The following is a 23785-nucleotide window of genomic DNA, read 5'->3' as shown; positions in this document are numbered from 1 at the left end:
AAATGTACATATCTACAAAGTATTAAGGTCCATCCTATTGTTTTGTACTGATGATGTGAATGGTATCACAGTGCCCTTGTCCAATCATCAGAAACTCTTCTGCGTTGCGTCATATTCAGAATACATTTTCTTTTGGCATCCAGTTTGGACTGAACATTTCATAATCACATGTCATACATCATTAATATTAACCAGCGTTTCTGACAACCATCAGTAGTCATAATATGCAACTGATGCCACAATCCTCCGGATGGCATCAACACCTGCATAGGATTGTAGCCATTAAATAAGGAACGTTGCGTCAACGATGGCCCAACGTTGCATATTTACTGGGTTTTGAGCACATGTTGTGGTAGGTTTAAGTACAGTTACAAGGCAGATTTTTAAGTGATTAGCTTCATTAATGAACTGAAGAGTTATATGAATGAAAGGAACTCCATGAATGAACCACTGTACAGTACTGTATTTGTTCTCAATAACATTTACTACAGAGGTAGTTGTGCTCGCTTCTCAATCTATCTTCTCTGAGGCAGCATTTTAGATACGTCATGTTTTCCCGAGATTGGTTCGAACTAATGTATTGCATCGTGGACTGCATGTTGATCATTCAGCAAAGTTATATTCCAGGATAACGGCAAATACATTAAGTGCCCCATTATTTATAAAGCTATTTATACTTATTTACATTATTGTCATATACGCAATAAATTACGTTATTTCAGCAACGCGCATTTTTATTACGAGCATTACAAATGTGTTATGTATTTGTATTATATTATACAGGAGCGTACTGTGCTGTATAATGCTTGTGGATTACAGTATAGCTTGTCAGTTTGAATGGTAACCAGGATAGCTAACGTGTATGATCGTAAATAATTATCTCAAGAGTCATGCTTAAGGGCAACATTGTAATGTGAGGCTATACCCTCACATTACAATTAATCTGAGTTTACCAGTCTGTTCAACAGCGCAACAGTTGAAGTGTAGTCTCCAACTTAGCAACTCGGCATCTACATCAACATCAGCCTGCCACAGCCATGGACGCCGAGGATTTCAAAGTTCGAGGTGAGTTGATGTTTCTAAATAAGCATGGCACTAATTAGCCAAACTTAAGTTGTGGTATTTCCCAAACGTGTAACAAGTTGCTTGGGTTTTTTCTCTCCATGCTTTGATGTCCTGTATAACAGTTTGGAATCTATCGAGACCAAAAGTGTAATTTCTAAGGGCAAAACAATGGCAGTACAGCATTAAAGAAAAAAAAGCATTTAAGGTACAACACGGGCATTACAGTATTATCAAGTTTACAATACGTATTTGATTTACATGGAAGTTGATGTAGTATTTTATGGTGATTATTGTACATGGGTATACAGTACTTTTAACGATTTATAGTGGATGGAAATTATGCGTAAAATATGCTTGGACTTATGAGTGCATACAAGATGTAATTGTTAACCTATCCTGTAAAGTAAGGTTTATATTCACAACTTGGAAAGAGTCTATAATCACATCAGGGTTAACATTTGTAACGAGAGAAATGGGAAAGCATGAATAAATACGGGCACATGGGTAAGAATTTTAAAATAAGCACTGTTGCAATTGTATGTATGTTGAACTTCTTTAGCACTATACATGCTAATCGGAGGTGCGAATTTAGTGGCAATTCAGTACACTATTGTACATTTTATAAATTGACATTGTAAACAAACAAAAAATTACAGTACACAAGACAACACAACAGAGGTACAAATGAAGAAATGAAAGACATTTTACTTGGTTAAAACTCCAAACCAAAGATTATGCAAATTCTAATCACATTCGTTAATGACACTGCCTTCCGAACATCCTCAGGAAAATGTAATAGGTCCAAATTTTTTTGAATTGTTCATCTATAACACGGGCGTTTAAACGTACTTTTAACACGGACGAACTGAGCTCCATTACCGGCCATGATTAACATACATAAGTGGATTGATAACATCATGTAAATTCTGAAAAAAAATGTCAACAGAAAATAGTTATCATCAGTCTGAAATCGGCTTTAGTATTTATACTGTATTCCTGTCCATCATTTGTATAATAGAAACATGTAGTTAGTATAAACTTTGCCAATGTACATATCTACAAAGTATTAAGGTCCATCCTATTGTTTTGTACTGATGATGTGAATGGTATCACAGTGCCCTTGTCCAATCATCAGAAACTCTTCTGCGTTGCGTCATATTCAGAATAAATTTTCTTTTGGCATCCAGTTTGGACTGAACATTTTATAATCACATGTCATACATCATTAATATTAACCCGCATATCTGACAACCATCAGTAGTCATAATATGCAACTGATGCCACAATCCTCCGGATTGCATCAACACCTGCATAGGATTGTAGCCATTACATAAGGAACGTTGCGTCAACGATGGCCCAACGTTGCATATTTACTGGGTTTTGAGCACATGTTGTGGTAGGTTTAAGTACAGTTACAAGGCAGATTTTTAAGTGATTAACTTCATTAATGAACTGAAGAGTTATATGAATGAAAGGAACTCCATGAATGAACCACTGTACAGTACTTTATTTGTTCTCAATAACATTTACTACAGAGGTAGTTGTGCTCGCTTCTCAATCTATCTTCTCTGAGGCAGCATTTTAGATACGTCATGTTTTCCCGAGATATGTTCGAACTAATGTATTGCATCGTGGACTGCATGTTGATCATTCAGCAAAGTTATATTCCAGGATAACGGCAAATACATTAAGTGCCCCATTATTTATAAAGCTATTTATACTTATTTACATTATTGTCATATACGCAATAAATTACGTTCTTTCAGCAACGCGCATTTTTATTACGAGCATTACAAATGTGTTATGTATTTCTATTATATTATACAGGAGCGTACTGTGCTGTATAATGCTTGTGGATTACAGTATAGCTTGTCAGTTTGAATGGTAACCAGGATAGCTAACGTGTATGATCGTAAATAATTATCTCAAGAGTCATGCTTAAGGGCAACATTGTAATGTGAGGCTATACCCTAACATTACAATTAATCTGAGTTTACCAGTCTGTTCAACAGCGCAACAGTTGAAGTGTAGTCTCCAACTTAGCAACTCGGCATCTACATCAACATCAGCCTGCCACAGCCATGGACGCCGAGGATTTCAAAGTTCGAGGTGAGTTGATGTTTCTAAATAAGCATGGCACTAATTAGCCAAACTTAAGTTGTGGTATTTCCCAAACGTGTAACAAGTTGCTTGGGTTTTTTCTCTCCATGCTTTGATGTCCTGTATAACAGTTTGGAATCTATCGAGACCAAAAGTGTAATTTCTAAGGGCAAAACAATGGCAGTACAGCATTAAAGAAAAAAAAGCATTTAAGGTACAACACGGGCATTACAGTATTATCAAGTTTACAATACGTATTTGATTTACATGGAAGTTGATGTAGTATTTTATGGTGATTATTGTACATGGGTATACAGTACTTTTAACGATTTATAGTGGATGGAAATTATGCGTAAAATATGCTTGGACTTATGGGTGCATACAAGATGTAATTGTTAACCTATCCTGTAAAGTAAGGTTTACATCCACAACTTGGAAAGAGTCTATAATCACATCAGGGTTAACATTTGTAACGAGAGAAATGGGAAAGCATGAATAAATACGGGCACATGGGTAATAATTTTAAAATAAGCAGTGTTGCAATTGTATGTATGTTGAACTTCTTTAGCACTATACATGCTAATCGGAGGTGCGAATTTACAGTGGCAATTCAGTACACTATTGTACATTTTATAAATTGACATTGTAAACAAACAAAAAATTACAGTACACAAGACAACACAACAGAGGTACAAAATGAAGAAATGAAAGACATTTTACTTGGTTAAAACTCCAAACCAAAGATTATGCAAATTCTAATCACATTCGTTAATGACACTGCCTTCCGAACATCCTCAGGAAAATGTAATAGGTCCAAATTTTTTTGAATTGTTCATCTATAACACGGGCGTTTAAACGTACTTTTAACACGGACGAACTGAGCTCCATTACCGGCCATGATTAACATACATAAGTGGATTGATAACATCATGTAAATTCTGAAAAAAAATGTCAACAGAAAATAGTTATCATCAGTCTGAAATCGGCTTTAGTATTTATACTGTATTCCTGTCCATCATTTGTATAATAGAAACATGTAGTTAGTATAAACTTTGCAAATGTACATATCTACAAAGTATTAAGGTCCAGCCTATTGTTTTGTACTGATGATGTGAATGGTATCACAGTGCCCTTGTCCAATCATCAGAAACTCTTCTGCGTTGCGTCATATTCAGAATAAATTTTCTTTTGGTATCCAGTTTGGACTGAACATTTAATAATCACATGTCATACATCATTAATATTAACCAGCGTTTCTGACAACCATCAGTAGTCATAATATGCAACTGATGCCACAATCCTCCGGATGGCATCAACACCTGCATAGGATTGTAGCCATTAAATAAGGAACGTTGCGTCAACGATGGCCCAACGTTGCATATTTACTGGGTTTTGAGCACATGTTGTGGTAGGTTTAAGTACAGTTACAAGGCAGATTTTTAAGTGATTAGCTTCATTAATGAACTGAAGAGTTATATGAATGAAAGGAACTCCATGAATGAACCACTGTACAGTACTGTATTTGTTCTCAATAACATTTACTACAGAGGTAGTTGTGCTCGCTTCTCAATCTATCTTCTCTGAGGCAGCATTTTAGATACGTCATGTTTTCCCGAGATTGGTTCGAACTAATGTATTGCATCGTGGACTGCATGTTGATCATTCAGCAAAGTTATATTCCAGGATAACGGCAAATACATTAAGTGCCCCATTATTTATAAAGCTATTTATACTTATTTATATTATTGTCATATACGCAATAAATTACGTTATTTCAGCAACGCGCATTTTTATTACGAGCATTACAAATGTGTTATGTATTTGTATTATATTATACAGGAGCGTACTGTGCTGTATAATGCTTGTGGATTACAGTATAGCTTGTCAGTTTGAATGGTAACCAGGATAGCTAACGTGTATGATCGTAAATAATTATCTCAAGAGTCATGCTTAAGGGCAACATTGTAATGTGAGGCTATACCCTCACATTACAATTAATCTGAGTTTACCAGTCTGTTCAACAGCGCAACAGTTGAAGTGTAGTCTCCAACTTAGCAACTCGGCATCTACATCAACATCAGCCTGCCACAGCCATGGACGCCGAGGATTTCAAAGTTCGAGGTGAGTTGATGTTTCTAAATAAGCATGGCACTAATTAGCCAAACTTAAGTTGTGGTATTTCCCAAACGTGTAACAAGTTGCTTGGGTTTTTTCTCTCCATGCTTTGATGTCCTGGAAAACAGTTTGGAATCTATCGAGACCAAAAGTGTAATTTCTAAGGGCAAAACAATGGCAGTACAGCATTAAAGAAAAAAAAGCATTTAAGGTGTACAACACGGGCATTACAGTATTATCAAGTTTACAATACGTATTTGATTTACATGGAAGTTGATGTAGTATTTTATGGTGATTATTGTACATGGGTATACAGTACTTTTAACGATTTATAGTGGATGGAAATTATGCGTAAAATATGCTTGGACTTATGAGTGCATACAAGATGTAATTGTTAACCTATCCTGTAAAGTAAGGTTTATATTCACAACTTGGAAAGAGTCTATAATCACATCAGGGTTAACATTTGTAACGAGAGAAATGGGAAAGCATGAATAAATACGGGCACATGGGTAAGAATTTTAAAATAAGCACTGTTGCAATTGTATGTATGTTGAACTTCTTTAGCACTATACATGCTAATCGGAGGTGCGAATTTACAGTGGCAATTCAGTACACTATTGTACATTTTATAAATTGACATTGTAAACAAACAAAAAATTACAGTACATAAGACAACACAACAGAGGTACAAATGAAGAAATGAAATACATTTTACTTGGTTAAAACTCCAAACCAAAGATTATGCAAATTCTAATCACATTCGTTAATGACACTGCCTTCCGAACATCCTCAGGAAAATGTAATAGGTCCAAATTTTTTTGAATTGTTCATCTATAACACGGGCGTTTAAACGTACTTTTAACACGGACGAACTGAGCTCCATTACCGGCCATGATTAACATACATAAGTGGATTGATAACATCATGTAAATTCTGAAAAAAAATGTCAACAGAAAATAGTTATCATCAGTCTGAAATCGGCTTTAGTATTTATACTGTATTCCTGTCCATCATTTGTATAATAGAAACATGTAGTTAGTATAAACTTTGCAAATGTACATATCTACAAAGTATTAAGGTCCATCCTATTGTTTTGTACTGATGATGTGAATGGTATCACAGTGCCCTTGTCCAATCATCAGAAACTCTTCTGCGTTGCGTCATATTCAGAATACATTTTCTTTTGGCATCCAGTTTGGACTGAACATTTCATAATCACATGTCATACATCATTAATATTAACCAGCGTTTCTGACAACCATCAGTAGTCATAATATGCAACTGATGCCACAATCCTCCGGATTGCATCAACACCTGCATAGGATTGTAGCCATTAAATAAGGAACGTTGCGTCAACGATGGCCCAACGTTGCATATTTACTGGGTTTTGAGCACATGTTGTGGTAGGTTTAAGTACAGTTACAAGGCAGATTTTTAAGTGATTAACTTCATTAATGAACTGAAGAGTTATATGAATGAAAGGAACTCCATGAATGAACCACTGTACAGTACTTTATTTGTTCTCAATAACATTTACTACAGAGGTAGTTGTGCTCGCTTCTCAATCTATCTTCTCTGAGGCAGCATTTTAGATACGTCATGTTTTCCCGAGATATGTTCGAACTAATGTATTGCATCGTGGACTGCATGTTGATCATTCAGCAAAGTTATATTCCAGGATAACGGCAAATACATTAAGTGCCCCATTATTTATAAAGCTATTTATACTTATTTACATTATTGTCATATACGCAATAAATTACGTTATTTCAGCAACGCGCATTTTTATTACGAGCATTACAAATGTGTTATGTATTTCTATTATATTATACAGGAGCGTACTGTGCTGTATAATGCTTGTGGATTACAGTATAGCTTGTCAGTTTGAATGGTAACCAGGATAGCTAACGTGTATGATCGTAAATAATTATCTCAAGAGTCATGCTTAAGGGCAACATTGTAATGTGAGGCTATACCCTAACATTACAATTAATCTGAGTTTACCAGTCTGTTCAACAGCGCAACAGTTGAAGTGTAGTCTCCAACTTAGCAACTCGGCATCTACATCAACATCAGCCTGCCACAGCCATGGACGCCGAGGATTTCAAAGTTCGAGGTGAGTTGATGTTTCTAAATAAGCATGGCACTAATTAGCCAAACTGAAGTTGTGGTATTTCCCAAACGTGTAACAAGTTGCTTGGGTTTTTTCTCTCCATGCTTTGATGTCCTGTATAACAGTTTGGAATCTATCGAGACCAAAAGTGTAATTTCTAAGGGCAAAACAATGGCAGTACAGCATTAAAGAAAAAAAAGCATTTAAGGTACAACACGGGCATTACAGTATTATCAAGTTTACAATACGTATTTGATTTACATGGAAGTTGATGTAGTATTTTATGGTGATTATTGTACATGGGTATACAGTACTTTTAACGATTTATAGTGGATGGAAATTATGCGTAAAATATGCTTGGACTTATGGGTGCATACAAGATGTAATTGTTAACCTATCCTGTAAAGTAAGGTTTACATCCACAACTTGGAAAGAGTCTATAATCACATCAGGGTTAACATTTGTAACGAGAGAAATGGGAAAGCATGAATAAATACGGGCACATGGGTAAGAATTTTAAAATAAGCAGTGTTGCAATTGTATGTATGTTGAACTTCTTTAGCACTATACATGCTAATCGGAGGTGCGAATTTACAGTGGCAATTCAGTACACTATTGTACATTTTATAAATTGACATTGTAAACAAACAAAAAATTACAGTACACAAGACAACACAACAGAGGTACAAAATGAAGAAATGAAAGACATTTTACTTGGTTAAAACTCCAAACCAAAGATTATGCAAATTCTAATCACATTCGTTAATGACACTGCCTTCCGAACATCCTCAGGAAAATGTAATAGGTCCAAATTTTTTTGAATTGTTCATCTATAACACGGGCGTTTAAACGTACTTTTAACACGGACGAACTGAGCTCCATTACCGGCCATGATTAAGTGGATTGATAACATCATGTAAATTCTGAAAAAAAATGTCAACAGAAAATAGTTATCATCAGTCTGAAATCGGCTTTAGTATTTATACTGTATTCCTGTCCATCATTTGTATAATAGAAACATGTAGTTAGTATAAACTTTGCAAATGTACATATCTACAAAGTATTAAGGTCCAGCCTATTGTTTTGTACTGATGATGTGAATGGTATCACAGTGCCCTTGTCCAATCATCAGAAACTCTTCTGCGTTGCGTCATATTCAGAATAAATTTTCTTTTGGTATCCAGTTTGGACTGAACATTTAATAATCACATGTCATACATCATTAATATTAACCAGCGTTTCTGACAACCATCAGTAGTCATAATATGCAACTGATGCCACAATCCTCCGGATGGCATCAACACCTGCATAGGATTGTAGCCATTAAATAAGGAACGTTGCGTCAACGATGGCCCAACGTTGCATATTTACTGGGTTTTGAGCACATGTTGTGGTAGGTTTAAGTACAGTTACAAGGCAGATTTTTAAGTGAATAGCTTCATTAATGAACTGAAGAGTTATATGAATGAAAGGAACTCCATGAATGAACCACTGTACAGTACTTTATTTGTTCTCAATAACATTTACTACAGAGGTAGTTGTGCTCGCTTCTCAATCTATCTTCTCTGAGGCAGCATTTTATATACGTCATGTTTTCCCGAGATATGTTCGAACTAATGTATTGCATCGTGGACTGCATGTTGATCATTCAGCAAAGTTATATTCCAGGATAACGGCAAATACATTAAGTGCCCCATTATTTATAAAGCTATTTATACTTATTTACATTATTGTCATATACGCAATAAATTACGTTCTTTCAGCAACGCGCATTTTTATTACGAGCATTACAAATGTGTTATGTATTTGTATTATATTATACAGGAGCGTACTGTGCTGTATAATGCTTGTGGATTACAGTATAGCTTGTCAGTTTGAATGGTAACCAGGATAGCTAACGTGTATGATCGTAAATAATTATCTCAAGAGTCATGCTTAAGGGCAACATTGTAATGTGAGGCTATATCCTCACATTACAATTAATCTGAGTTTAGCAGTCTGTTCAACAGCGCAACAGTTGAAGTGTAGTCTCCAACTTAGCAACTCGGCATCTACATCAACATCAGCCTGCCACAGCCATGGACGCCGAGGATTTCAAAGTTCGAGGTGAGTTGATGTTTCTAAATAAGCATGGCACTAATTAGCCAAACTTAAGTTGTGGTATTTCCCAAACGTGTAACAAGTTGCTTGGGTTTTTTCTCTCCATGCTTTGATGTCCTGGAAAACAGTTTGGAATCTATCGAGACCAAAAGTGTAATTTCTAAGGGCAAAACAATGGCAGTACAGCATTAAAGAAAAAAAAGCATTTAAGGTGTACAACACGGGCATTACAGTATTATCAAGTTTACAATACGTATTTGATTTACATGGAAGTTGATGTAGTTTTTTATGGTGATTATTGTACATGGGTATACAGTACTTTTAACGATTTATAGTGGATGGAAATTATGCGTAAAATATGCTTGGACTTATGAGTGCATACAAGATGTAATTGTTAACCTATCCTGTAAAGTAAGGTTTATATTCACAACTTGGAAAGAGTCTATAATCACATCAGGGTTAACATTTGTAACGAGAGAAATGGGAAAGCATGAATAAATACGGGCACATGGGTAAGAATTTTAAAATAAGCACTGTTGCAATTGTATGTATGTTGAACTTCTTTAGCACTATACATGCTAATCGGAGGTGCGAATTTACAGTGGCAATTCAGTACACTATTGTACATTTTATAAATTGACATTGTAAACAAACAAAAAATTACAGTACACATGACAACACAACAGAGGTACAAATGAAGAAATGAAAGACATTTTACTTGGTTAAAACTCCAAACCAAAGATTATGCAAATTCTAATCACATTCGTTAATGACACTGCCTTCCGAACATCCTCAGGAAAATGTAATAGGTCCAAATTTTTTTGAATTGTTCATCTATAACACGGGCGTTTAAACGTACTTTTAACATGGACGAACTGAGCTCCATTACCGGCCATGATTAACATACATAAGTGGATTGATAACATCATGTAAATTCTGAAAAAAAATGTCAACAGAAAATAGTTATCATCAGTCTGAAATCGGCTTTAGTATTTATACTGTATTCCTGTCCATCATTTGTATAATAGAAACATGTAGTTAGTATAAACTTTGCAAATGTACATATCTACAAAGTATTAAGGTCCATCCTATTGTTTTGTACTGATGATGTGAATGGTATCACAGTGCCCTTGTCCAATCATCAGAAACTCTTCTGCGTTGCGTCATATTCAGAATAAATTTTCTTTTGGCATCCAGTTTGGACTGAACATTTAATAATCACATGTCATACATCATTAATATTAACCAGCGTTTCTGACAACCATCAGTAGTCATAATATGCAACTGATGCCACAATCCTCCGGATTGCATCAACACCTGCATAGGATTGTAGCCATTACATAAGGAACGTTGCGTCAACGATGGACCAACGTTGCATATTTACTGGGTTTTGAGCACATGTTGTGGTAGGTTTAAGTACAGTTACAAGGCAGATTTTTAAGTGATTAACTTCATTAATGAACTGAAGAGTTATATGAATGAAAGGAACTCCATGAATGAACCACTGTACAGTACTTTATTTGTTCTCAATAACATTTACTACAGAGGTAGTTGTGCTCGCTTCTCAATCTATCTTCTCTGAGGCAGCATTTTAGATACGTCATGTTTTCCCGAGATATGTTCGAACTAATGTATTGCATCGTGGACTGCATGTTGATCATTCAGCAAAGTTATATTCCAGGATAACGGCAAATACATTAAGTGCCCCATTATTTATAAAGCTATTTATACTTATTTACATTATTGTCATATACGCAATAAATTACGTTATTTCAGCAACGCGCATTTTTATTACGAGCATTACAAATGTGTTATGTATTTCTATTATATTATACAGGAGCGTACTGTGCTGTATAATGCTTGTGGATTACAGTATAGCTTGTCAGTTTGAATGGTAACCAGGATAGCTAACGTGTATGATCGTAAATAATTATCTCAAGAGTCATGCTTAAGGGCAACATTGTAATGTGAGGCTATACCCTAACATTACAATTAATCTGAGTTTACCAGTCTGTTCAACAGCGCAACAGTTGAAGTGTAGTCTCCAACTTAGCAACTCGGCATCTACATCAACATCAGCCTGCCACAGCCATGGACGCCGAGGATTTCAAAGTTCGAGGTGAGTTGATGTTTCTAAATAAGCATGGCACTAATTAGCCAAACTTAAGTTGTGGTATTTCCCAAACGTGTAACAAGTTGCTTGGGTTTTTTCTCTCCATGCTTTGATGTCCTGGAAAACAGTTTGGAATCTATCGAGACCAAAAGTGTAATTTCTAAGGGCAAAACAATGGCAGTACAGCATTAAAGAAAAAAAAGCATTTAAGGTACAACACGGGCATTACAGTATTATCAAGTTTACAATAAGTATTTGATTTACATGGAAGTTGATGTAGTATTTTATGGTGATTATTGTACATGGGTATACAGTACTTTTAACGATTTATAGTGGATGGAAATTATGCGTAAAATATGCTTGGACTTATGAGTGCATACAAGATGTAATTGTTAACCTATCCTGTAAAGTAAGGTTTATATTCACAACTTGGAAAGAGTCTATAATCACATCAGGGTTAACATTTGTAACGAGAGAAATGGGAAAGCATGAATAAATACGGGCACATGGGTAAGAATTTTAAAATAAGCACTGTTGCAATTGTATGTATGTTGAACTTCTTTAGCACTATACATGCTAATCGGAGGTGCGAATTTACAGTGGCAATTCAGTACACTATTGTACATTTTATAAATTGACATTGTAAACAAACAAAAAATTACAGTACACAAGACAACACAACAGAGGTACAAAATGAAGAAATGAAAGACATTTTACTTGGTTAAAACTCCAAACCAAAGATTATGCAAATTCTAATCACATTCGTTAATGACACTGCCTTCCGAACATCCTCAGGAAAATGTAATAGGTCCAAATTTTTTTGAATTGTTCATCTATAACACGGGCGTTTAAACGTACTTTTAACACGGACGAACTGAGCTCCATTACCGGCCATGATTAACATACATAAGTGGATTGATAACATCATGTAAATTCTGAAAAAAAATGTCAACAGAAAATAGTTATCATCAGTCTGAAATCGGCTTTAGTATTTATACTGTATTCCTGTCCATCATTTGTATAATAGAAACATGTAGTTAGTATAAACTTTGCAAATGTACATATCTACAAAGTATTAAGGTCCATCCTATTGTTTTGTACTGATGATGTGAATGGTATCACAGTGCCCTTGTCCAATCATCAGAAACTCTTCTGCGTTGCGTCATATTCAGAATAAATTTTCTTTTGGCATCCAGTTTGGACTGAACATTTCATAATCACATGTCATACATCATTAATATTAACCAGCGTTTCTGACAACCATCAGTAGTCATAATATGCAACTGATGCCACAATCCTCCGGATGGCATCAACACCTGCATAGGATTGTAGCCATTAAATAAGGAACGTTGCGTCAACGATGGCCCAACGTTGCATATTTACTGGGTTTTGAGCACATGTTGTGGTAGGTTTAAGTACAGTTACAAGGCAGATTTTTAAGTGATTAGCTTCATTAATGAACTGAAGAGTTATATGAATGAAAGGAACTCCATGAATGAACCACTGTACAGTACTTTATTTGTTCTCAATAACATTTACTACAGAGGTAGTTGTGCTCGCTTCTCAATCTATCTTCTCTGAGGCAGCATTTTAGATACGTCATGTTTTCCCGAGATATGTTCGAACTAATGTATTGCATCGTGGACTGCATGTTGATCATTCAGCAAAGTTATATTCCAGGATAACGGCAAATACATTAAGTGCCCCATTATTTATAAAGCTATTTATACTTATTTACATTATTGTCATATACGCAATAAATTACGTTATTTCAGCAACGCGCATTTTTATTACGAGCATTACAAATGTGTTATGTATTTCTATTATATTATACAGGAGCGTACTGTGCTGTATAATGCTTGTGGATTACAGTATAGCTTGTCAGTTTGAATGGTAACCAGGATAGCTAACGTGTATGATCGTAAATAATTATCTCAAGAGTCATGCTTAAGGGCAACATTGTAATGTGAGGCTATACCCTCACATTACAATTAATCTGAGTTTACCAGTCTGTTCAACAGCGCAACAGTTGAAGTGTAGTCTCCAACTTAGCAACTCGGCATCTACATCAACATCAGCCTGCCACAGCCATGGACGCCGAGGATTTCAAAGTTCGAGGTGAGTTGATGTTTCTAAATAAGCATGGCACTAATTAGCCAAACTTAAGTTGTGGTATTTCCCAAACGTGTAACAAGTTGCTTGGGTTTTTTCTCTCCATGCTTTGATGTCCTGTATAACAGTTTGGAATCTATCGAGACCAAAAGTGTAATTTCTAAGGGCAAAACAATGGCAGTACAGCATTAAAGAAAAAAAAGCATTTAAGGTACAACACGGGCATTACAGTATTATCAAGTTTACAATACGTATTTGATTTACATGGAAGTTGATGTAGTATTTTATGGTGATTATTGTACATGGGTATACAGTACTTTTAACGATTTATAGTGGATGGAAATTATGCGTAAAATATGCTTGGACTTATGGGTGCATACAAGATGTAATTGTTAACCTATCCTGTAAAGTAAGGTTTACATCCACAACTTGGAAAGAGTCTATAATCACATCAGGGTTAACATTTGTAACGAGAGAAATGGGAAAGCATGAATAAATACGGGCACATGGGTAAGAATTTTAAAATAAGCACTGTTGCAATTGTATGTATGTTGAACTTCTTTAGCACTATACATGCTAATCGGAGGTGCGAATTTACAGTGGCAATTCAGTACACTATTGTACATTTTATAAATTGACATTGTAAACAAACAAAAAATTACAGTACACAAGACAACACAACAGAGGTACAAAATGAAGAAATGAAAGACATTTTACTTGGTTAAAACTCCAAACCAAAGATTATGCAAATTCTAATCACATTCGTTAATGACACTGCCTTCCGAACATCCTCAGGAAAATGTAATAGGTCCAAATTTTTTTGAATTGTTCATCTATAACACGGGCGTTTAAACGTACTTTTAACACGGACGAACTGAGCTCCATTACCGGCCATGATTAAGTGGATTGATAACATCATGTAAATTCTGAAAAAAAATGTCAACAGAAAATAGTTATCATCAGTCTGAAATCGGCTTTAGTATTTATACTGTATTCCTGTCCATCATTTGTATAATAGAAACATGTAGTTAGTATAAACTTTGCAAATGTACATATCTACAAAGTATTAAGGTCCAGCCTATTGTTTTGTACTGATGATGTGAATGGTATCACAGTGCCCTTGTCCAATCATCAGAAACTCTTCTGCGTTGCGTCATATTCAGAATAAATTTTCTTTTGGTATCCAGTTTGGACTGAACATTTAATAATCACATGTCATACATCATTAATATTAACCAGCGTTTCTGACAACCATCAGTAGTCATAATATGCAACTGATGCCACAATCCTCCGGATGGCATCAACACCTGCATAGGATTGTAGCCATTAAATAAGGAACGTTGCGTCAACGATGGCCCAACGTTGCATATTTACTGGGTTTTGAGCACATGTTGTGGTAGGTTTAAGTACAGTTACAAGGCAGATTTTTAAGTGATTAGCTTCATTAATGAACTGAAGAGTTATATGAATGAAAGGAACTCCATGAATGAACCACTGTACAGTACTTTATTTGTTCTCAATAACATTTACTACAGAGGTAGTTGTGCTCGCTTCTCAATCTATCTTCTCTGAGGCAGCATTTGATATACGTCATGTTTTCCCGAGATATGTTCGAACTAATGTATTGCATCGTGGACTGCATGTTGATCATTCAGCAAAGTTATATTCCAGGATAACGGCAAATACATTAAGTGCCCCATTATTTATAAAGCTATTTATACTTATTTACATTATTGTCATATACGCAATAAATTACGTTCTTTCAGCAACGCGCATTTTTATTACGAGCATTACAAATGTGTTATGTATTTGTATTATATTATACAGGAGCGTACTGTGCTGTATAATGCTTGTGGATTACAGTATAGCTTGTCAGTTTGAATGGTAACCAGGATAGCTAACGTGTATGATCGTAAATAATTATCTCAAGAGTCATGCTTAAGGGCAACATTGTAATGTGAGGCTATACCCTCACATTACAATTAATCTGAGTTTACCAGTCTGTTCAACAGCGCAACAGTTGAAGTGTAGTCTCCAACTTAGCAACTCGGCATCTACATCAACATCAGCCTGCCACAGCCATGGACGCCGAGGATTTCAAAGTTCGAGGTGAGTTGATGTTTCTAAATAAGCATGGCACTAATTAGCCAAACTTAAGTTGTGGTATTTCCCAAACGTGTAACAAGTTGCTTGGGTTTTTTCTCTCCATGCTTTGATGTCCTGGAAAACAGTTTGGAATCTATCGAGACCAAAAGTGTAATTTCTAAGGGCAAAACAATGGCAGTACAGCATTAAAGAAAAAAAAGCATTTAAGGTGTACAACACGGACATTACAGTATTATCAAGTTTACAATACGTATTTGATTTACATGGAAGTTGATGTAGTATTTTATGGTGATTATTGTACATGGGTATACAGTACTTTTAACGATTTATAGTGGATGGAAATTATGCGTAAAATATGCTTGGACTTATGAGTGCATACAAGATGTAATTGTTAACCTATCCTGTAAAGTAAGGTTTATATTCACAACTTGGAAAGAGTCTATAATCACATCAGGGTTAACATTTGTAACGAGAGAAATGGGAAAGCATGAATAAATACGGGCACATGGGTAAGAATTTTAAAATAAGCACTGTTGCAATTGTATGTATGTTGAACTTCTTTAGCACTATACATGCTAATCGGAGGTGCGAATTTACAGTGGCAATTCAGTACACTATTGTACATTTTATAAATTGACATTGTAAACAAACAAAAAATTACAGTACACAAGACAACACAACAGAGGTACAAATGAAGAAATGAAAGACATTTTACTTGGTTAAAACTCCAAACCAAAGATTATGCAAATTCTAATCACATTCGTTAATGACACTGCCTTCCGAACATCCTCAGGAAAATGTAATAGGTCCAAATTTTTTTGAATTGTTCATCTATAACACGGGCGTTTAAACGTACTTTTAACACGGACGAACTGAGCTCCATTACCGGCCATGATTAACATACATAAGTGGATTGATAACATCATGTAAATTCTGAAAAGAAATGTCAACAGAAAATAGTTATCATCAGTCTGAAATCGGCTTTAGTATTTATACTGTATTCCTGTCCATCATTTGTATAATAGAAACATGTAGTTAGTATAAACTTTGCAAATGTACATATCTACAAAGTATTAAGGTCCATCCTATTGTTTTGTACTGATGATGTGAATGGTATCACAGTGCCCTTGTCCAATCATCAGAAACTCTTCTGCGTTGCGTCATATTCAGAATACATTTTCTTTTGGCATCCAGTTTGGACTGAACATTTCATAATCACATGTCATACATCATTAATATTAACCAGCGTTTCTGACAACCATCAGTAGTCATAATATGCAACTGATGCCACAATCCTCCGGATTGCATCAACACCTGCATAGGATTGTAGCCATTACATAAGGAACGTTGCGTCAACGATGGACCAACGTTGCATATTTACTGGGTTTTGAGCACATGTTGTGGTAGGTTTAAGTACAGTTACAAGGCAGATTTTTAAGTGATTAACTTCATTAATGAACTGAAGAGTTATATGAATGAACGGAACTCCATGAATGAACCACTGTACAGTACTTTATTTGTTCTCAATAACATTTACTACAGAGGTAGTTGTGCTCGCTTCTCAATCTATCTTCTCTGAGGCAGCATTTTATATACGTCATGTTTTCCCGAGATATGTTCGAACTAATGTATTGCATCGTGGACTGCATGTTGATCATTCAGCAAAGTTATATTCCAGGATAACGGCAAATACATTAAGTGCCCCATTATTTATAAAGCTATTTATACTTATTTACATTATTGTCATATACGCAATAAATTACGTTCTTTCAGCAACGCGCATTTTTATTACGAGCATTACAAATGTGTTATGTATTTGTATTATATTATACAGGAGCGTACTGTGCTGTATAATGCTTGTGGATTACAGTATAGCTTGTCAGTTTGAATGGTAACCAGGATAGCTAACGTGTATGATCGTAAATAATTATCTCAAGAGTCATGCTTAAGGGCAACATTGTAATGTGAGGCTATATCCTCACATTACAATTAATCTGAGTTTACCAGTCTGTTCAACAGCGCAACAGTTGAAGTGTAGTCTCCAACTTAGCAACTCGGCATCTACATCAACATCAGCCTGCCACAGCCATGGACGCCGAGGATTTCAAAGTTCGAGGTGAGTTGATGTTTCTAAATAAGCATGGCACTAATTAGCCAAACTTAAGTTGTGGTATTTCCCAAACGTGTAACAAGTTGCTTGGGTTTTTTCTCTCCATGCTTTGATGTCCTGGAAAACAGTTTGGAATCTATCGAGACCAAAAGTGTAATTTCTAAGGGCAAAACAATGGCAGTACAGCATTAAAGAAAAAAAAGCATTTAAGGTGTACAACACGGGCATTACAGTATTATCAAGTTTACAATACGTATTTGATTTACATGGAAGTTGATGTAGTATTTTATGGTGATTATTGTACATGGGTATACAGTACTTTTAACGATTTATAGTGGATGGAAATTATGCGTAAAATATGCTTGGACTTATGAGTGCATACAAGATGTAATTGTTAACCTATCCTGTAAAGTAAGGTTTATATTCACAACTTGGAAAGAGTCTATAATCACATCAGGGTTAACATTTGTAACGAGAGAAATGGGAAAGCATGAATAAATACGGGCACATGGGTAAGAATTTTAAAATAAGCACTGTTGCAATTGTATGTATGTTGAACTTCTTTAGCACTATACATGCTAATCGGAGGTGCGAATTTACAGTGGCAATTCAGTACACTATTGTACATTTTATAAATTGACATTGTAAACAAACAAAAAATTACAGTACACATGACAACACAACAGAGGTACAAATGAAGAAATGAAAGACATTTTACTTGGTTAAAACTCCAAACCAAAGATTATGCAAATTCTAATCACATTCGTTAATGACACTGCCTTCCGAACATCCTCAGGAAAATGTAATAGGTCCAAATTTTTTTGAATTGTTCATCTATAACACGGGCGTTTAAACGTACTTTTAACACGGACGAACTGAGCTCCATTACCGGCCATGATTAACATACATAAGTGGATTGATAACATCATGTAAATTCTGAAAAAAAATGTCAACAGAAAATAGTTATCATCAGTCTGAAATCGGCTTTAGTATTTATACTGTATTCCTGTCCATCATTTGTATAATAGAAACATGTAGTTAGTATAAACTTTGCAAATGTACATATCTACAAAGTATTAAGGTCCATCCTATTGTTTTGTACTGATGATGTGAATGGTATCACAGTGCCCTTGTCCAATCATCAGAAACTCTTCTGCGTTGCGTCATATTCAGAATAAATTTTCTTTTGGCATCCAGTTTGGACTGAACATTTCATAATCACATGTCATACATCATTAATATTAACCAGCGTTTCTGACAACCATCAGTAGTCATAATATGCAACTGATGCCACAATCCTCCGGATTGCATCAACACCTGCATAGGATTGTAGCCATTACATAAGGAACGTTGCGTCAACGATGGACCAACGTTGCATATTTACTGGGTTTTGAGCACATGTTGTGGTAGGTTTAAGTACAGTTACAAGGCAGATTTTTAAGTGATTAACTTCATTAATGAACTGAAGAGTTATATGAATGAAAGGAACTCCATGAATGAACCACTGTACAGTACTTTATTTGTTCTAAATAACATTTACTACAGAGGTAGTTCTGCTCGCTTCTCAATCTATCTTCTCTAAGGCAGCATTTTAGATACGTCATGTTTTCCCGAGATATGTTCGAACTAATGTATTGCATCGTGGACTGCATGTTGATCATTCAGCAAAGTTATATTCCAGGATAACGGCAAATACATTAAGTGCCCCATTATTTATAAAGCTATTTATACTTATTTACATTATTGTCATATACGCAATAAATTACGTTCTTTCAGCAACGCGCATTTTTATTACGAGCATTACAAATGTGTTATGTATTTGTATTATATTATACAGGAGCGTACTGTGCTGTATAATGCTTGTGGATTACAGTATAGCTTGTCAGTTTGAATGGTAACCAGGATAGCTAACGTGTATGATCGTAAATAATTATCTCAAGAGTCATGCTTAAGGGCAACATTGTAATGTGAGGCTATACCCTCACATTACAATTAATCTGAGTTTAGCAGTCTGTTCAACAGCGCAACAGTTGAAGTGTAGTCTCCAACTTAGCAACTCGGCATCTACATCAACATCAGCCTGCCACAGCCATGGACGCCGAGGATTTCAAAGTTCGAGGTGAGTTGATGTCTCTAAATAAGCATGGCACTAATTAGCCAAACTTAAGTTGTGGTATTTCCCAAACGTGTAACAAGTTGCTTGGGTTTTTTCTCTCCATGCTTCGATGTCCTCTATAACAGTTTGGAATCTATCGAGACCAAAAGTGTAATTTCTAAGGGCAAAACAATGGCAGTACAGCATTAAAGAAAAAAAAGCATTTAAGGTACAACACGGGCATTACAGTGTTGTCAAGTTTACAATACGTATTTGATTTACATGGAAGTTGATGTAGTATTTTATGGTGATTATTGTACATGGGTATACAGTACTTTTAACGATTTATAGTGCTTGGTAATGATGCATAAAATATGCTTGGACTTATGGGTGCATACAAGATGTAATTGGTAACCTATCCTGTAAAGTAAGGTTTACATCCACAACTTGGAAAGAGTCTATAATCACATCAGTGTTAACATTTGGAACGAGAGAAATGGGAAAGCATCAATAAATACGGGCACATGGGTAAGAATTTTAAAATAACCACTGTTGCAATTGTATGTATGTTGAACTTCTTTAGCACTATACGTGCTAATCGGAGGTGCGAATTTACAGTGGCAATTCAGAACACTTTTGTACATTTTATAAATTGACATTGTAAAAAAAAATTACAGTACACAAGACAACACAACAGAGGTACAAAATGAAGAAATGAAAGACATTTTACTTCGTTAAAACTCCAAACCAAAGATTATGCAAATTCTAATCACATTCGTTAATGACACTGCCTTCCGAACATCCTCAGGAAAATGTAATAGGTCCAAATTTTTTTGAATTGTTAATCTATAACACGAGCGTTTAAACGTACTTTTGACACGGGTGAACTGAGCTCGATTACCGGCCATGATTAACATACATAAGTGAATTGGTAAAATCCTGTAAATTCTGAAGAAAAAAAGTCAACAGAAAATAGTTATCATCAGTCTGAAATCGGCTTTAGTATTTATACTGTATTCCTGTCCATCATTTGTATAATAGAAACATGTAGTTAGTATAAACTTTGCAAATGTACATATCTACAAAGTATTAAGGTCCATCCTATTGTTTTGTACTGATGATGTGAATGGTATCACAGTGCCCTTGTCCAATCATCAGAAACTCTTCTGCGTTGCGTCATATTCAGAATGAATTTTCTTTTGGCATCCAGTTTGGACTGAACATTTCATAATCACATGTCATACATCATTAATATTAACCCGCATATCTGACAACCATCAGTAGTCATAATATGCAACTGATGCCACAATCCTCCGGATTGCATCAACACCTGCATAGGATTGTAGCCATTAAATAAGGAACGTTGCGTCAACGATGGCCCAACGTTGCATATTTACTGGGTTTTGAGCACATGTTGTGGTAGGTTTAAGTACAGTTACAAGGCAGATTTTTAAGTGATTAACTTCATTAATGAACTGAAGAGTTATATGAATGAACGGAACTCCATGAATGAACCACTGTACAGTACTTTATTTGTTCTCAATAACATTTACTACAGAGGTAGTTGTGCTCGCTTCTCAATCTATCTTCTCTGAGGCAACATTTTAGATACGTCATGTTTTCCCGAGATATGTTCGAACTAATGTATTGCATCGTGGACTGCATGTTGATCATTCAGCAAAGTTATATTGCAGGATGACGGCAAATACATTAAGTGCCCCATTATTTAAAACGCTATTTATACTTATTTACATTATTGTCATATACGCAATAAATTACGTTCTTTCAGCAACGCGCATTTTTATTACGAGCATTACAAATGTGTTAATGTATTTGTATTATAGTATACAGGAGCGTACTGTGCTGTATAATGCTTGTGGGTTACAGTATAGCTTGTCAGTTTCAATGGTAACCAGGATAGCTAACGTGTATTATCGTAATTAATTATCTCAAGAGTCATGCTTAAGGGCAACTCTTGAATATGCTTTACATCTAACCTATAAACGTCACTTTTTGTCTGTCTGTCTGTCCGTCCGTCTGACCGTCTGCGTACGCTCGCTTCCGGGGGATTTGGCTCTCGGACCGTGGGGTTCGACGAGATTAAATTTTGCCCTTGGGCACGCCCCCGGCCCCGCGATGAACATAGGCATTTCCGATTTTTCGTCTCTAAACATTAAATCGGACCATTTATCGATTTAGTGCGATTTCTCTTTATTTATTTACTACTGCCGACCGGCATGTGACGAAGCACGCCGTTGCGCATGCGCGAAGGCGGCTGCACCTGGCAACGGGCGGTTGGCCCCTGGCAACGGGCGGTTGCCCCTGGCAACGGGCAGCAACGCCATTTTTAATTCCCGTAAAAAATATGCACACGCATTAACACGCGACGCTGAGGTAAATTCAAGTTTCACGTCCTCTTCACTCCCCCCCCCACCCCAATGTGTGCAATTACTATTATAGGGTCGGTAGATAATAAAATATAGCGATTAGACAGTATTATTGTAGCGCGGGGGGGGGGGGGGTAGCGGCCCAAGCACCCAGCCTCGGCCGGGTGGGCAATCTAGGCGAGGCCGAAGGCTCTGCACGGTTCAAGTTCATTTATTAGGTATAGCCCTGTGAGCCATTGGGCTCTTGAATCGGGTGCAACCACAACAAACAACAAACAAAAACATGAACAAAAAATATCAGAAAGTGAATATGTGACTAAGTGCAAACAGAAAATCCAAGAAAAGACTGCAAAATATTGCAGAAAAAAACACCGTACACCAACGCTGTGTGCAAAAATCCCAGTGGGATGCAAGTCAAACAACAACAACCATAAGACAACTTAGATTAAGGCCATCAGTCTAACTCTGTACTACAACAAACAAACATGGCTAAACCAATACACTTTTCGAAAATCACCAAAATAAAGCCATGAAAGCAATGAAAAAGCAATTATAGGAACTGTGATGGAATTTTCACAATAAATGGCATAAACATGTACAACCAAAACCTTGCAGCCATAGCTGGCTGCATGAGCCACTCCACAACAGCAGGAGCATCAATGGGAGTATTATAATTTTTCAATGCACCTTTAAGATCAGCACACTAAATCAAAACACAGGTCATACTTTGTATCGATCATCCGGAGCGAAACATTTTGTTTTAGGCCACTGAATAGCACTGGCAGCTAGGGGTGTACAACTCCTCTAGAGCAGTTTTGAGTGAAGATCTCATAGGTAGTGACTCAAGTTTCAATTTATTGGCAACAGCATTCCAGACCCTGGGGGCATCAATAGCAAAGGCCCTTCCTCCAGTATATGTACGGCAATAGGGAATGTTAAGCTGGTAAATGAGTGTAGACCTTAGGTCAAATTTGTTCTTTGAAACAGAGATGAGATCCAGCAGGTAATCTGCGGATTTTTTGCAAGTACATCATGAATAAATAAGATCTGGTGCACAAGCCGTCGAACATTCAGAGATGTTAAGTTTGACCCAATGTAGAGATCACAGTGGTGAGTCCTATATGGGCAGTTCAATGCAAATCTTAAAGCCGAGTGATACATTGAGTCAAGCTTCTTCAGTACAGTACTTGGGGCTGATTTATACACAATGTCACAGTAATCAAGTAGAGGCAGTATGGTAGCTTTTATCAATTCCAAACGGAACATAGGGGGGAAGCAGTGCTTGTGTCGATATAGAAAACCAATTTTTATTTTTGTCTTTTTCCCAATATAATCAACGTGATCTTCAAAATTCAGTTTTGAATCC

General features: G+C 36.0%; 1 protein-coding gene across 4 annotated transcripts in view; it reads left to right on the top strand.

Moving 5' to 3' along the window:
- LOC144742123 (histidine decarboxylase-like) overlaps positions 1-23785 on the top strand; it is a 48319-nt gene that overhangs the window by 1235 nt on the left and 23299 nt on the right. Inside the window, exon 1 of one of the 4 annotated variants that reach the window (XM_078624632.1) lies at positions 19560-20056. The exons of 2 other annotated variants lie outside the window; for them this stretch is intronic. In XM_078624632.1, the coding sequence (XP_078480758.1) occupies positions 20029-20056 (28 nt within the window). In that variant the 5' untranslated portion in view covers positions 19560-20028. Of the gene's footprint in view, positions 1-19559; positions 20057-23785 lie in introns of those variants that run through there. One more of the 4 variants, XM_078624641.1, reaches the window with a different exon arrangement.

Source organism: Lampetra planeri, chromosome 3 (assembly GCF_965212315.1).
Source record: "Lampetra planeri chromosome 3, kcLamPlan1.2.h2, whole genome shotgun sequence".
In the NCBI taxonomy this organism is placed as follows: domain Eukaryota; kingdom Metazoa; phylum Chordata; class Hyperoartia; order Petromyzontiformes; family Petromyzontidae; genus Lampetra; species Lampetra planeri.
This window is presented reverse-complemented; position numbering and strand designations above follow the sequence as displayed.